Source organism: Eschrichtius robustus, chromosome 4 (genome assembly GCF_028021215.1).
Source record: "Eschrichtius robustus isolate mEscRob2 chromosome 4, mEscRob2.pri, whole genome shotgun sequence".
Classification (NCBI taxonomy): domain Eukaryota; kingdom Metazoa; phylum Chordata; class Mammalia; order Artiodactyla; family Eschrichtiidae; genus Eschrichtius; species Eschrichtius robustus.
In genome coordinates this window covers 64134407-64150131 of record NC_090827.1, presented here as the reverse complement: position 1 = coordinate 64150131, position 15725 = coordinate 64134407, and the positions used below count along the sequence as shown (strand labels likewise).

Below are 15725 nucleotides of genomic sequence, written 5' to 3'. Positions count from 1 at the left end.
TTTATTTTAAAGTTAATGGGTGGGCTTCCCTGGTGGCGCAGTGGTTGAGAGTCTGCCTGTCAGTGCAGGGGACACGGGTTCGAGCCCTGGTCTGGGAAGATCCCACATGCCGTGATGCAACTAGGCCCGTGAGCCACGACTACTGAGCCTGCGCGTCTGGAGCCTGTGCTCCGCAACAAGAGAGGCCACGATAGTGAGAGGCCCGCACACCGCGATGAAGAGTGGCCCCCGCTTGCCGCAGCTGGAGAGGGCCCTCGCACAGAAACGAAGACCCAACACAGCCAAAAATAAATAAATAAATAAATTAATTAATTAATTAATTAAAGTTAATGGGTTATTTTAGGGAATTCTCTGGTGGTCCAAGTGGTTAGGACTCCGCTCTTCCATTGCAGGGGGCACGGATCCCTAGTCAGGGAACTAAGATCCCACAAGCCGTGGGGCGCAGCCAAAAACAAAACAAAACAAAATAAAGTTGATGGTTATTTTGGTAATAGGTATTTGTGCACCAAAGACAACCTGAAATAGTAAGCCCAGATAATGATAAAGACAAAAAATTGTTTTTCACGGTTAGTTTTATTTATAAAAATAACTCAGATGTATTTTCACTAGTGAATTTGTATTTATGTTATTAGTGAATTCTCTATTGTATAATTATGTAAAGTTATCCATGTCTAAGATAAAATTATTAAAATACAGAACACCAGCACCAGTTAATTATCCACATAGTATCTGAATATCTCCCTTCAAGAAATCAAATTAAGTATTACTTACTTTATAGATATAACTTCAGTATTTAATAGCAGATCAACATTTTGGAAAGAATATGGCTTTATTGTCAGTCTTAGGCTTGAATCCTAGTTTTGCTGCTTACCAGATATATTGATATTAATGAGTTATTCAACCTTTTTGAGCCCCATTTTTAATATTTATAAAATAGTGTCAGTAATGACTATTTCATAGGGTTGAGATAATGTATGTAAAACTTTTCATGTAGTCCCTGGCATAAAATAGATAATAAACAGTAGGTATTATTATAATTATCATTAAAATTGAAGTATATTTTCTTAATGAAGGGATATTTTGTGTAATGAACTTATTAGTTCTTCAGCGAAAATTCTTTATTTTCTAAATCTAAGACATAAAAAATAAACTTTTAAGAAAACTTAAATATGGCCTTTGTGTTCACATTCCTAAGCACGTTCTTTTTTGAAAATATGCTAAGTAAGCTACAGATAATGCAACCAAGGATAGAGCAGACTAATCCAAGACTTAAATTTTGTGTTTTGAATTAACATTTATACTGCAGAGAATTCCATGTATACGTAAATACCACTACACCTCTGCCCCTCTTTTTTAGTGTCAAGTAAAAAAACTTTTTAATGTATATTTTTTGATTATTTGATAATTAATAATTTAATATTATGTATTTAATATTTAGATATATTTTATTGAGCTATAATTGACATATAATATTGTATTAGTTTCAGGTGTCCAATATAGTGATTCAACATTTGTGTACATTGTAAAAATGATCACACAGGAAGTCTAGGTACTGTCTGTCACCATACTAAGTTGATACAATATCATTGACTCTATCCCGCATGCTGTGCTTATTTATTTTATAACTGGAAATTTGTACTTCTTGATCCCCTTTACCCATTTCACCCCACATCCCCTACCTCCCTCCATCTAGACCTGTGAGGCTGGGGGTTTTGTTTTGTTTGTTTGATTCCACATGTAAATGAAATCATGTGGTATTTGTCTTTCTCTGTCTGACCTGTTTCACTTAGCATAATACCCTCAAGTTCCATTAATGTTGTTGCAAATGGCAAGATTTTGTTCTCTTTTATGGCCAAGTAGTATTCCATTGTATACATACACCACGTCTTTATCCATTCATCTGTCTACAGACACTTAGGTTGTTTCCATATTTTGGCTATTGTAAATAATGCTGCAATGAACCTAAGGGTACATGTATCTTTTCATACTAGTGTTTCTGTGCCTGATATATTTTTTTAAATTTTTAAAAATTAATTAATTTTTTTTTAACGTGTGGAATAGCAGCTTGTGCTCTTTAGCTAACTTCTCTTATAAACCCAGCAGTCAGTGTTCATAAAGTTGTCTCTGTTACTAAGTAATTTCCAAAATGCTATGCTTACTAGGGTAGGAAAATAAAATAGACACTACTGTCCTCTTTATAAAAATAACTACACGAAAGTTTTGGTTGAGTTGATAAACTTCATTTAGCTGGAAAAATTCACTTGTATGAAACATTTTCTCCCTGGATGATGATGAATAAGTGGAAAGTCAGTTTATAATTAAATTAACAAAGGCCCTTGAAACTCTAATAAAATTAAATTTATTCTTTAAGCAGTTTGGGAAGGCAATTACTTCACCCTTATTTCAGTTCATCATCTGCTCAGTATTTCTGAACAGCCCTATTGTTGACTGTTAGCCTCTTGCCGTTTTATGCTTTTTTTTCTTCCAGTTTTGAGAAGAAGTTTCACTTAATTATGTGGTTTGTGGTATGAAATTTAAATTCTGCCTCAAAGTGCCATGTGTTTGTGTGGTTTTTAGTTCTTAACTGAAACTGAGGTCGGTTGTAATGTTTACACTTGTGGATTTTTTTTTTTTTCCTCAGGAAAACCAGCTACCTTGAGCATGAACTTTCAGGAAGTGTTCAGGGGTATTTGAACTAGGATTGAGAATAGGAATTAGGCAGTCATATTTTATTCCTTGAAAGTTAGAAAACAAGATTAAAGACGGTATAACTTTTGGGGGAATCTTTATATAGCTTGACATAGAAAAGATGATGAAGCATCCCTGGGTCCTGGGTTTTGTTTTTTCTTTCTTTCTTTTTTTTAATTTTTATTTTATTTGGCCACGTGGCATGTGGGATGGATCTTAGTTCTCTGACCAGGGGTCGAACCCATGTCCCCTGCATTGGGAGTGCGGAGTCTTAACCACTGGATCGTCAGGGAAGTCCCTTGTTTTTTCTTTCTTAATCTGACAACTCTAATATCAGAAGTATTCTAATATATTCTATTACTGTGCAATCAATTTTAATTTGAAAAGAAAGAAAATACTGTCACTCAAAGGAAGAAATTTCAGGGACTTCCCTGGTGGCGCAGTGGTTAAGAATCTGCCTGCCAGTGCAGGAGACACGGGTTCGACCCCTGGTCCGGGAAGATCCCAAGTGCTGTGGAGCGACTAAGCCCGTGCGCCACAACTACTGAGCCTGTGCTCTAGAGCCCACGAGCCACAACTACTGAGCCTGCGTGCTGCAACTACTGAAGCCCGTGCGCCTAGAGCCTGTGCTCCACAGCAAGAGAAGCCACTGCAACGAGAAGACCGTGCACCACAATGAAGAGTAGCCCCCGCTCGCCACAACTAGAGAAAGCCCGTACGCAGCAACGAAGACCCAGTGAAGCCAAAAATAAATAAAAAAATTTATAAAATAAAAAAAAGGAAGAAATTTCAGTGGCTTCTTTCTCTTTACAACCCCCCCCCTTTTTTTTTTGATTTGGAAGCTTCGAATGTTAGAATTTGGTGACTTTGGCCTGTAGTAGTGAAGTGACAATGGATAGATGCTCAAAATTATTTTCTATATTTTTTGCAAATGATTCATTGAGGATACCAAGCCTCTTTAAAAAAAATTCATGGTTTAAATCAGATATTCCCTAACATAAACGACTTTAATCAGATTATATAAAAATCTAATAACAAGAAATTGGCTCTACAGAATGTAGAAAAGTGAATGCTGTGGTTGGAGAGATTAGCAAATAGATACCACCAAGGTATCTCAGGAGTTTTTTAGTGTGAAAGGAATACTGGAAGGGACGTAAGATGGCTTTGCCTGTTTAATTACTTAAACACATCATACTCTGTCCAGGGAAGGTGCTAGGCTAGAAATCTGAACAAAGCAGTGTTACTAGCAAACTTTTGTGGTATTTTGTAAGAGCAGTAAGTAATTTCGCTGTGTTCAGAGGCAGGTGTGAATATCTCGTCTTGATTTGTGTTTCTCTAAATGAGCAATGTTGAGCATATTTTCATATGCCTATTAGTCATCTGTATATCTTTGGAAAAATGTATATTCAGGTCTTCTACCCATTTTTTAAATTGGGTTGTTTGTTTTCTTTTTATTCAATTTTTTTTAACTTAAAAAACATTAAAATAGCCCTATTGATCATTGCTTTTTGTTTCTTTTTTCAAATTCAAAATAGGAACTGACAACGTCTCAGAAAAGTGGTGGGAATGTTCTTCAGATGATGTATGAGAAACCTGAACGGTGGTCTTTCACCTTCCAGTCGTATGCCTGCCTCAGTCGAATACGAGCTCAGCTTGCCGCTCTCAATGGCAAGCTCAAAGATGCGGAGAAACCTGTATTATTTTTTGAACGATCTGTGTATAGTGACAGGTATATATAAATGACTGTACTTGTCAGTTTGGAATCTTGGCTTAGAAGTGGACTTTTTTTTCCTGTTTCCTGGGAATCAAAGTAATAAGAGAGGCTGAGTTGGAGATTTGAGATGGAAAATGACATTTAATACCTTCAGCAGTTTGGTACTAATGCCATTAAGGAAGTTCTAGCATAATTGCTAGCTGCCATGGAAACTGGTATACTGGCCATCTGATCTCATTCAAATTTGCAGAGAAGTTTTTTTTCTTCCAACCCTCTTAAAATTCTTATCTGACCTGGTTAAATCTGGATCTGTATTCTAGACTTGCACCTGGAGCTAGGAGATCATATATCTCTAAGGGAGGCTTAGAATTACCCTGCTTATTATGTAAGGATTGTTTTACTAGAGTTAGATCTGAGGTTCTCAAACTTTAGGACCCCTTTCATTCTTAATAATTATTAAGGAGCCCAAAGAGCTTCGTGTCTTATTGATATTTATGTTATTAGATATTAAGGTTGAGAAATATAAAAGACATTTATTAACTTATTTAAAGTTAGTAATAATAAATCCATTACATATAAACATAAAAAAGATGTGAAAATTATATCTTTCAAAACAAAAAATTAGTGAGAAGAGTAGCATTGTTTGAAACTTTGCAAATCTCTTTAGTGTCTGACTTAATAGAAGTCAGCTGTATTTTCATTTGTGCTTCTGTTTTTAAGCAGTTGTAAGCTTTTGGTTGAAGTACAGTATATAAAGTAATCTGGTCTTTCACAGAACCCCTAGAAGGGTCTTGGGGACCACCAGGGGTTCTCACACCACATTTTTGGGAACCGCTGGCCAAGTACATATTTTCTGTAGTTGGAGATAATGTGTTGTTTTCTTCTGTTGTTGTTTTTTTCTGCTAACCAAGGCATTATCTGCCATGGGTTTAGGAGAATGTTTCATGTCCATTTAGTAGATCCGTTTTTTCTTTGTGCTTTTTGGAAAGAATTTATGTGTTGATGTAGACTCTCTTTCAGGTATATTTTTGCATCTAATTTGTATGAATCTGACTGCATGAATGAAACAGAGTGGACCATTTATCAAGACTGGCATGACTGGATGAATAACCAGTTTGGCCAAAGCCTTGAACTGGATGGAATCATTTATCTTCGAGCCACTCCAGAGGTGAGAAACAATAAAAATTTGTTTTGTCCATTGACGTTTCAGAGTAATATTTAGAAATCCTTTCAGTGGTATGCAATGAAGGCAATTTAGTTTAACTCCACTCCCCACCTCCAAATTAGAAACTCATAACTGTGTAGATAGAAACATTCTTTTTTCCTAAGCAAACTGTAAGCCCACATTTGGAAGTTGCTCTTTTAGGCCCCTTCTGTGTTCTTCCTCAGTTCTGTTCTTCATCATTTCTTCCTGACTTTCTCAGGGTCTGTTATCTATCACAGCTGCATTAAGAAACTTTCTAAAGCAACCCCTAGAGTGTAGGCTTCATGAGGTGGAACTTTAGGTATTTTAATTACTGTTGAATTTCCAGTGCCTAGAATAGGGCCTGGGTACATAGTGGGAGCTCAGTAAATGTTTGCTGAAGGACTGGCCAAGTTGGTGGAGGTCCATTTCAAGAAATCCTTTATGGTTGTTTGTGGCTTGGAATGGGTGGGCAGTAGCAGCTGTAGTTGAGAAGAGCCTTAGAGGACCCTTGCCATTTTCAGTTAAGGGAGCTTACTTGAAAATGTGCCTTTTGTCATAGGTTGTAAATAGCTATTCTTGTTTACATATGAAATTATGTTATGAATCCAGGAAGACCAAGTAGATAGATGCCTTTCATAAAAGTAACCTAAATAAGAGCTTACATTTGTTAAGGAATTTCTGGTTTTGGTGCTTGCATCCCCATTTTTCTCTGTTTTTTATTCCTGTTTCTTCCCTAAGTCACAAAGTAGGCTCTGGTGAATGTAAATGCCATGACTTCTAGCCTGAAAGAATACCGTATTGCTATTGAAGCTGAATTTTCAAAGAAACTAGGTTTCTAATTCCAAGGGATGATTTTGTTCCTCTTCTAATGTCAAGTAAGCCAGAATTTAACAATAATAATTTTGAAATTCACTTTTATTTTTGAGAAGAATTTTTGTTTTTAATTATGAAAATAGTAAATACAAATATAGAAGAAAACATGAAGAATACTAATAATTTCATTCTGCTAGAAACATTCATAGTCAATATCTTAAAGTCTAACACAAAACTTTATTTTAAAAATTTTTTTAAAATAAATAAATAAATTTATTTAAAAAAACAAAACCAAAAAACATTCTATTCTGGTTACCACCCTTTGTTACAGTCTATTCCATTTTAACTCATTTCTATTTTTCCCATGGTCTTTAGAGATAAGAGCCTCAAGGGTATGGAATAGTTCGATAGTAATTCCTCATCTTGAAGATTCACATGCAATGTCAGTTGTGTGAATTAGCACCCCAATGCTACATGTGTCTGAGGCCTGTGATTTCAGGTTCTCACTGGTGAATTATTTATTTTCAAGTCATTGTCTTGAAATGTTTTCAAGCTCCCTCTCTCTCACTCCGGCTTGTGGATGGAGTTTTACTAGCTCTCTTTTAATGAAGGCACAACCTCTCAAGACTCTTTGTTTTCTTCAGGAAGATCAGCTCCAGCTCCTTATACTACATAGCCTACTGCCTCAAATCTCCTGGAATGACTCAAAACCTCAAAGCTCCATGCTCCAACCTGGGCTGGTTGTTCTGCCATTCTGTTTCAAATTTGCTATTTTTGGATTTTTTTTTCTTATCGTCTTGAGACACCTATTCACTTATCTCTTGTGGATCCTGTATTGCCTGGTTCTTCTTTTTTTTTTTTTTTAACATTTTTATTGGAGTATAATTGCTTAACAATGGTGTGTTAGTTTCTGATTTATAACAAAGTGAATCAGTTATACATATACATATGTTCCCATATCTCTTCCCTCTTGCATCTCCCTCCCTCCCACCCTCCCTATCCCACTCTTCTAGCTGGTCACAAAGCACCGAGCTGATCTCCCTGTGCTATGCGGCTGCTTCCCACTAGCTATCTATTTTACATTTGGTAGTGTTTATATGTCCATATATACACTACCACTCTCTCACTTTGTCCCAGCTTACCCTTCCCCCTCCCTGTGTCCTCAAGTCCATTTTCTAGTAGGTCTGGGTCTTTATTCCCGTCTTGCCCCTAGGTTCTTCATGACCATTTTTTTTTTAGATTCCATACATATGTGTTAGCATACGGTATTTGTTTTTCTCTTTCTGATTTACTTCACTCTGTAGGACAGACTCTAGGTCCATCCACCTCACTACAAATAACTCAATTTCGTTTCTTTTTATGGCTGAGTAATATTCCATTGTATATAGGTGCCACATCTTCTTTATCCATTCATCTGTCGATGGACGCTTAGGTTGCTTCCATGTCCTGGCTATTGTAAATAGAGCTGCAGTGAACACTGTGGTACATGACTCTTTTTGAATTATGGTTTTCTCAGGGTATATGCCCAGTAGTGGGATTGCTGGGTCATATGGTAGTTCTATTTTTAGATTTTAAGGGACCTCCATACTGTTCTCCATAGTGGCTGTATCAATTTACATTCCCACCAACAGTGTATGAGGGTTCCCTTTTCTCCACACCCTCTCCAGTATTTTTTGATGATGGCCATTGTGACTGGTGTGAGATGTTATCTCATTGTAGTTTTGATTTGCATTTCTCTAATAATTAATGATTTTGAGCATTCTTTCATGTGTTTGTTAGCAATCTGTATATCTTCTTTGCAGAAATGTCTATTTAGGTCTTCTGCCCATTTTTGGATTGGGTTGTTTGTTTTTTTGATATTGAGCTGCATGAGCTGCTTGTAAATTTTGGAGATTAATCCTTTGTCAGTTGCTTCATTTGCAAATATTTTCTCCCATTCTGAAGGTTGTCTTTTCATCTTGTTTATGGTTTCCTTTGCTGTGCAAAAGCTTAAGTTTCATTAGGTCCCATTTGTTTATTATTTATTTATTTATTTTTAACATCTTTATTGGAGTATAATTGCTTTACAATGGTGTGTTAGTTTCTGCTTTATAACAAAGTGAATCAGTTACACATATGTTCCCATATCTCTTCCCTCTTGCGTCTCCCTCCCTCCCACCCTCCCTATCCTACCCCTCTAGGTGGTCACAAACCACCAAGCTGATCTCCCTGTGCTATGCGGCTGCTTCCCACTAGCTATCTATTTTACGTTTGGTAGTGTATATATGTCCATGCCACTCTCTCACTTTGTCACAGTTTACCCTTCCCCCTCCCCATATCCTCCCATTTGTTTATTTTTGTTTTTATTTCCATTTCTCTAGGAGGTGGGTCAAAAAGGATCTTGCTGTGATGTATGTCATAGAGTGTTCTGCCTATGTTTTCCTCTAAGAGTTTGATAGTGTCTGGCCTTACATTTAGGTCTTTAATCCATTTTGAGTTTATTTTTGTGTATGGTGTTAGGGAGTGTTCTAATTTCATTCTTTTACATGTAGCTGTCCAGTTTTCCCAGCACCACTATTGAAGAGGCTGTCTTTTCTCCATTGTATATTCTTGCCTCCTTTATCAAAGATAAGGTGACCATATGTGCGTGGGTTTATCTCTGGGCTTTCTCTCCTGTTCCATTGATCTATATTTCTGTTTTTGTGCCAGTACCAAACTGTCTTGATTACTGAAGCTTTGTAATATAGTCTGAAGTCAGGGAGCCTGATTCCTCCAGCTCCGTTTTTCTTTCTCAAGATTGCTTTGGCTATTTGGGGTCTTTTGTGTTTCCATACAAATTGTGAAATTTTTTGTTCTAGTTCTGTGAAAAATGCCACTGGTAGTTTGATAGGGATTGCACTGAATCTGTAGATTGCTTTGGGTAGTAGAGTCATTTTCACAATGTTGATTCTTCCAATCCAAGAACATGGTATATCTCTCCATCTGTTGGTATCATCTTTAATTTCTTTCATCAGTGTCTTATAGTTTTCTGCATACAGGTCTTTTGTTTCCCTAGGTAGGTTTATTCCTAGGTATTTTATTCTCTTTGTTGCAATGGTATTTGGGAGTGTTTCCATAATTTCTCTTTCAGATTTTTCATCATTTGTGTATAAGAATGCAAGAGATTTCTGTGCATTAATTTTGTATCCTGCAAGTTTACCTAATTCATTGATTAGCTCTAGTAGTTTTCTGGTGGCATTTTTAGGATTCTCTATGTATAGTATCATGTCATCTGCAGACAGTGACAGTTTTACTTCTTCTTTTCCAATTTGTATTCCTTTTATTTCTTTTTCTTCTCTGATTGCCATGGCTAGGACTTCCAAAACTATGTTGAATAATAGTGGTGAGAGTGGACATCCTTGTCTCGTTCCTGATCTTAGAGGAAATGCTTTCAGTTTTTCACCATTGAGAATGATGTTTGCTGTGGGTTTGTCGTATATGGCCTTTATTATGTTGAGGTAGGTTCCCTCTATGCCCACTTTCTGGAGAGTTTTTATCATAAATGGGTGTTGAATTTTGTCAAAAGCTTTTTCTGCATCTATTGAGATGATCATATGGTTTTTCTCCTTCAATTTGTTAATATGGTGTATCACGTTGATTGATTTGCGTATATTGAAGAATCCTTGCATCCCTGGGATAAATCCCACTTGATCATGGTATATGATCCTTTTAATGTGTTGTTGGATTCTGTTTGCTAGTATTTTGTTGAGGATTTTTGCATGTATATTTATCAGTGATATTGGTCTGTAATTTTCTTTTTTTGTAGTATCTTTGTCTGGTTTTGGTATCCGGGTGATGGTGGCCTCATAGAATGAGTTTGGGAGTGTTCCTTCCTCTGGCAGGCAGATTCTTAACCACTGCGCCACCAGGGAAGTCCCTGAACTTTTAAATTTTTAACAAAATTTTATTGAAGAATAGTTGATTTACAGTGTTGTGTTTAATTTCTGCTGTACCGCAGAGTGACTCAGTTATACATATTTATATTCTTTTTCATATTTTTTTCCATCATGGTTTATCACAGGTAAATTATTTGTTTTTTAACTAAACTTATTTTATATAGTGTATTTCAAGTATGGATGCCAAAAATTTATACACATATTTTGACTTATTTTTGAGAGTAACACTTGGTTTAGAGCTACCAAATGGCTGAAAAGCACAAGGAGGGGAAAATGAACTACTTCAACTTCCTAGGGAAAATAAATAGAGATTTTGGCTAGCATAACTAAAGAGACACTAAGGAAAAATTTAATGGCAACTGGCAAGAATAATTGTTCCTTGCCTCCTCCACTCCTCCTACCTGTTTCTTATTGCTTGCTTTTAGAAATGCTTGAATAGAATATATTTACGGGGAAGAAATGAAGAACAAGGCATTCCTCTTGAATACTTAGAGAAGCTTCACTATAAGCATGAAAGCTGGCTCCTGCATAGAACACTAAAGTAAGACTTCCTTATTCTTATTTACTATTCATTTTAAATTCCTTTATCAAATTTTAATCCAAATCATGTATAATTTTTCATTTTTAGCCATTTTTATTTATTAGTATTGTAGGATCTCCCAGAATTAAGTATGGATTTTGATTCTTTTTATTGCAATGAGATCCTATTTTCTTAAAGTTGTTACAGCTAATCTCCCCCAGCAGTATTTACAGCATAATATATGGAATTTCACATTAAGGGATAAAGTAGGAAATATATCTGTATACATTATTTAGGTACAAGCATACCTTGTTGTATAGCACTTCACTTTATTATGCTTCGCACATGCTGCATTTCTTACAAATGGAAGGTCTGTGGCAACCCTGTGTCAAGCAAGTCTGTTGGCACCATTTTTCCAACAGCATTTCCTAATGTTGTGTCTCTACATCACATTTTATAAATTCTTGCAATATTTTAAACCCTTCACCAGCAAAAAGATCATGACTCACTAAAGGCTCAGATGATGGTTAGCATTTTTTAGCAATAAAGTATTTTTAAATTAAGGTATGTACTTTTTTTTAGACATAATGCTATTGCACACTTAATAGACTGCAGTATAGAATAAATGTAACTTTTGTATGCACGGGGAAACCAAAAAATTTGTGTGACTTGCTTTGTTGCAATATTTGCTTTGTTGTGATATTCACTTTATTGCAGTGGTCTGGAACCAAACCTGCAGTATCTCTGAGATATACCTATACTCTTTCAGAGGGAATTTTAAGATATTTCAAGTTTGTTTCTTAGATCACTGTACTTTGTCATTAGTCAGATCTTGGTTCAGACGCATCTCACTTATTAGTGTGCAACCTTAGACAATCTCTGAGCCTCAGAGTGACCTCCCTGAGCTTTAGTTTTCTCATCTATAAAATGAAAACATTCCTGGACTTCCTTGGTGGCGCAGTGGTTAAGAATCCGCCTGCCAATGCAGGGGACACAGGTTCGAGCCCTGATCCAGGAAGATCCCACATGCTGTGGAGCAACTAAGCCCATGCGCCACAATTACTGAAGCCCTCGCACCTAGAGCCTGTGCTCCGCAACAAGAGAAGCCACCACAATGAGAAGCCCACGCTCCGCAAGAAGAGTAGCCCCTGCTCTCCACAAGTAGAGAAAGCCCATGTGCAGCACCGAAGACCCAACACCGCCAAAAATAAATAAATAAATGTATTAAAAAAAAAAAAGACAGCAAAATTCTAAGAAAAAGCAAGCATTCCTACTTTATGGTATGATTTTGGTTTTTGAGGAGAATTACATTTCACAATGCCTAACTTTATATATTTTATACCTGAGGTTTTTAGACATGTATAGTAAATCTAGGTGAGAAAGAAGGGGCTGCCAGATGAAGTACTTGGCAGGATAATTTTAATATACATTTTGTTTTCCAGTGAAGACGTAAGAATAAATTTTTAGTATTTCTCTTTTATTTGTTGCTTTTTCTAATTATTTTGTTCATCTCTCTCTTTTCAAACAGAACCAACTTTGATTATCTACAAGAAGCGCCTATCTTAACACTGGATGTTAATGAAGACTTCAAAGACAAACACGACAGTCTGGTTGAAAAGGTAGATTTATACAAAGACTATAAATGTTTGTTTTGTCTTGTCTAAAGAAGTGTTCTAACTTTGTGAGAAAACAATTTACTGAGGAAAGATTACATAAAGTTATATTAAGAGACAGTTAAGAGCTTTAGAGGGATTTAGACTGTTTAGATTCTCATCTTAACTTCAACTTCTAGCTTTGTAGCCTTAGCTAAAATGAGGACCTTCTTTATCCTTTAGTTTCTTTATCTGTATTATAGGGGTAACCATGTTAACAAAAGTTCTTTCTCACTCTCCTCTGCTTTGTTCCCTTTTCTTCCCCTCTTCCCTATACCACCAATCTTTAGATAATAATAAACTATTTGTGAAATTAATCTTTTTCAACTAAATTCAGTATGGAAGATGTTTGAATCTGTAGGATATGGATCTCATCCATTTTTATACTAACTAGAGTCTTGAGATTAAAGATTTTTAGTTTTGAGTTCTATTTGGGACCTTGTCAGTGATAACTTGGCACTGCCTAATCATTGGGTCATTGTCCTAATCAGAATTGATCTATCCTCCGTATATTTGGAAGTTGACTATATTCTATAAAGTGAGTGGTGCTCATATTCATAAAGGGACTGGCAGAGAACCTATTGGTGAACACTTGAGAGAGAATAGTAATGGGATTTGTATAAATATCCTTATATCCATGTTAATTAACTTAGTGATCTAAGAGCTAAAGAAGAAGCCACATTTTTTTGTTGTTTGTTTAGTTTTGAGAGAAATTTTATTTTTCTTTTTTCCTGTCACAGAATGTCTGCTGTTTACTATAATAGGTATTTAACATTTATAAGGGATGTATCTCAAGAATTTTGAAAATCTCACCATTTATAGATAACTACTATAGCATATAGTTGTTTTTCCCATGATATGAAGACAAGCATATCTGGAAAATTCAAGTGACCTCTTCATACTAATTTAGTGATGTTAAAAAACATAGTACAGAATTCACTTGTGATACTTGTAAAATAAAATAAATAAAATTAAGTCAGCCATTGCAGTACTAATAGCCAACCATCATTTTAACTAGATAAATCTGTAAAACCACTTTTTAATTTTATCTAACACTTCTGTATTTCGATTAATAATCACCATTTCATATTATTATTTATTTTTGGTTTAATTAGTTTTGCTAGAAGTTTGCTTTCTTTTTCAGGTATTTTTGCAATGCAATAATCTTTGTCTATTCAGGAGAATTACTGTGCAGTCTAGAATATGTAGAGAGCAGTATCTTGAATTGTGACGTTGGCCAGTTGGCTAAGTTCATTCACTACTTATATGACCTTTCCTCACATACTAATATTACAGTGTGTATATATGATTCAGATTTGTGCTTCAGAAAAATTATAAATCTATTACATAGATTACATACATAATCAGGACCTTTAGACTTATTAAACCGTTGCAATTATTAATGTTATCAATACTAAAGCTGCACATGTCAGTGGTCTGTGGTATTATAAAGAGATAATAAAATTAGTGTTATGGCTGTTATAGAACTGTATCAATCTTAGATGTAAATTTAATAACTCCTGTGATGACATTTTAGGTCATTCATCTTCTAATACTGAAGTATTTGTTAATATTTCTTTTGAAACTAAATGATATGGCTTTGTGATAGAGTTACTTATACAGTTGAGGTCTTCAACTGTGTAGATACTTTTAATTGAAAATGAATATTAGATATCTCAAATTAGCCAAGGAATTATATTAATATTTTTTTCCTCCCCTCAGGTAAAAGAATTTTTGAGCACTTTGTGATCTTGCTGAAGACTACAGGCAGCCAAATGATTACACGTACTTCAGCTTTGTGTATCTTCATAGGTCCATATTCATACAAGTCTCTCTTCTAAACCCAAGTTTTTAACTATTTTTGTTCCAAGAAAAAAATTTTCTTTAATGAATCCTATACAAAAGTTTATAGCTAGTTTTTCTTTTTTCTTTTTTGTTTTTTTCTTCTTTTCTTTTTTGGGGCTTTAAAAAAAGAAAGACATTTAAGTATCCCTTACAACAAGATGTCTGGGGGTAGATGGTTCCAGAATCATTATAGTGGCTAAGCTGCATCATAAAGGACCCGGCCTCCTTCTGTCTTTCTCCTCTATTATCCTCCTCAGCCGGTTGACTTTTTTTTTTTTTCTGGTGCTTCTCATCTCACTGACCAATTTCTTAACTACAAACTTTAATGTTACATAGTAAATGGTAATGTGTCCTGTGTAAATTAGTGTACCTGTTAAAAATTGAAAAGTGGAATTTAAGGAATCCCTAGGAAAAGTATGATGAGGTTTTATTTTAAATGCTTTTGATCAGGTGCCTTCCCTTCTACCTTAATTTATGTGGACGATAAGACCAGGTTTAGTATTTAGTTACTTCACTGATTTATTAATGTGTCTATAATACATTTGTAGAGAAGCAGGTTAGACTTTGTTCCCGGTTTGTAATGGCATAATTTATAAATCACTTAATCTTTTTCCTGCCTTTGTGTCTACATCTATGGTATGAGTGAGGCTTCATCTTTTGCATGGGATTTTGTAGGATTAAAGAGAAAATGTTTCTATACTTAAAAGATAACTGAAGATTATTACATGAATAGAAAGATTGAATTTATTTGGAACTTAAATAGCTACCTGCTTTTTCCCTTCTCAGACCATTCTTTTAGAATGGAGTATTACTATTATAGTTAAAAGATTGGCTTAAACTATGATTGTCTTTAAGTCATTTGAGGTGGAATTATAGTTTTCCTTAATTTCTTCCCATTTTTATAGGGAAAATGTTAGTGGGACATAGTGAGGGATACATTTTTCCATTTTATTTTTTATTGATGCTATACTGGGAATGAGTAGTCTTTCTTCATACTTGGTGAGCTGTCAAAAGGGAAACTGAAGACAAGGTAGATTTTCTTCTTAGCAGTTAAGTCTGTTTAGTTAGTCCCAGCTCTTATTTCCTGCCTCCTACTTTCCCTACTGTCTGGATTAATTAGGCAGCCTACTATTTAAAGTTTTATTTAAAAGTAAATAAAAGTCACACATTTCTACTTTGAGAACATCATCATCACTTTTCACTTCATAGTTTGCTTTGCTTCTCTGTTGGATTATACCTGAAGTTTTTTTCCCCCTCCTTTAAGAGAAATTACTGATAAAAATGATCTTGCTTTATGTTATATATCTTGAAAGCATTATCATTTTTTGTTGATTATATGTTAGTAAATACATATATTAATAAAGCAAGCAAGGGGTAAAATAGTTGTAATTTA

At 35.1% G+C, this 15725-nt stretch overlaps 1 protein-coding gene across 2 annotated transcripts in view; it reads left to right on the top strand.

Annotated features, from left to right (window-relative positions):
* Positions 1–15725, top strand: part of DCK (deoxycytidine kinase) — a 57698-nt gene that overhangs the window by 10633 nt on the left and 31340 nt on the right. Inside the window, exons 3-7 of one of the 2 annotated variants that reach the window (XM_068542169.1) lie at positions 4224–4417; positions 5423–5570; positions 10741–10856; positions 12364–12454; positions 14210–15602. In XM_068542169.1, coding sequence (XP_068398270.1) covers positions 4224–4417; positions 5423–5570; positions 10741–10856; positions 12364–12454; positions 14210–14236 — 576 coding nt within the window. In that variant the 3' untranslated portion in view covers positions 14237–15602. Of the gene's footprint in view, positions 1–4223; positions 4418–5422; positions 5571–10740; positions 10857–12363; positions 12455–14209; positions 15603–15725 lie in introns of those variants that run through there. The other variant, XM_068542170.1, reaches the window with a different exon arrangement.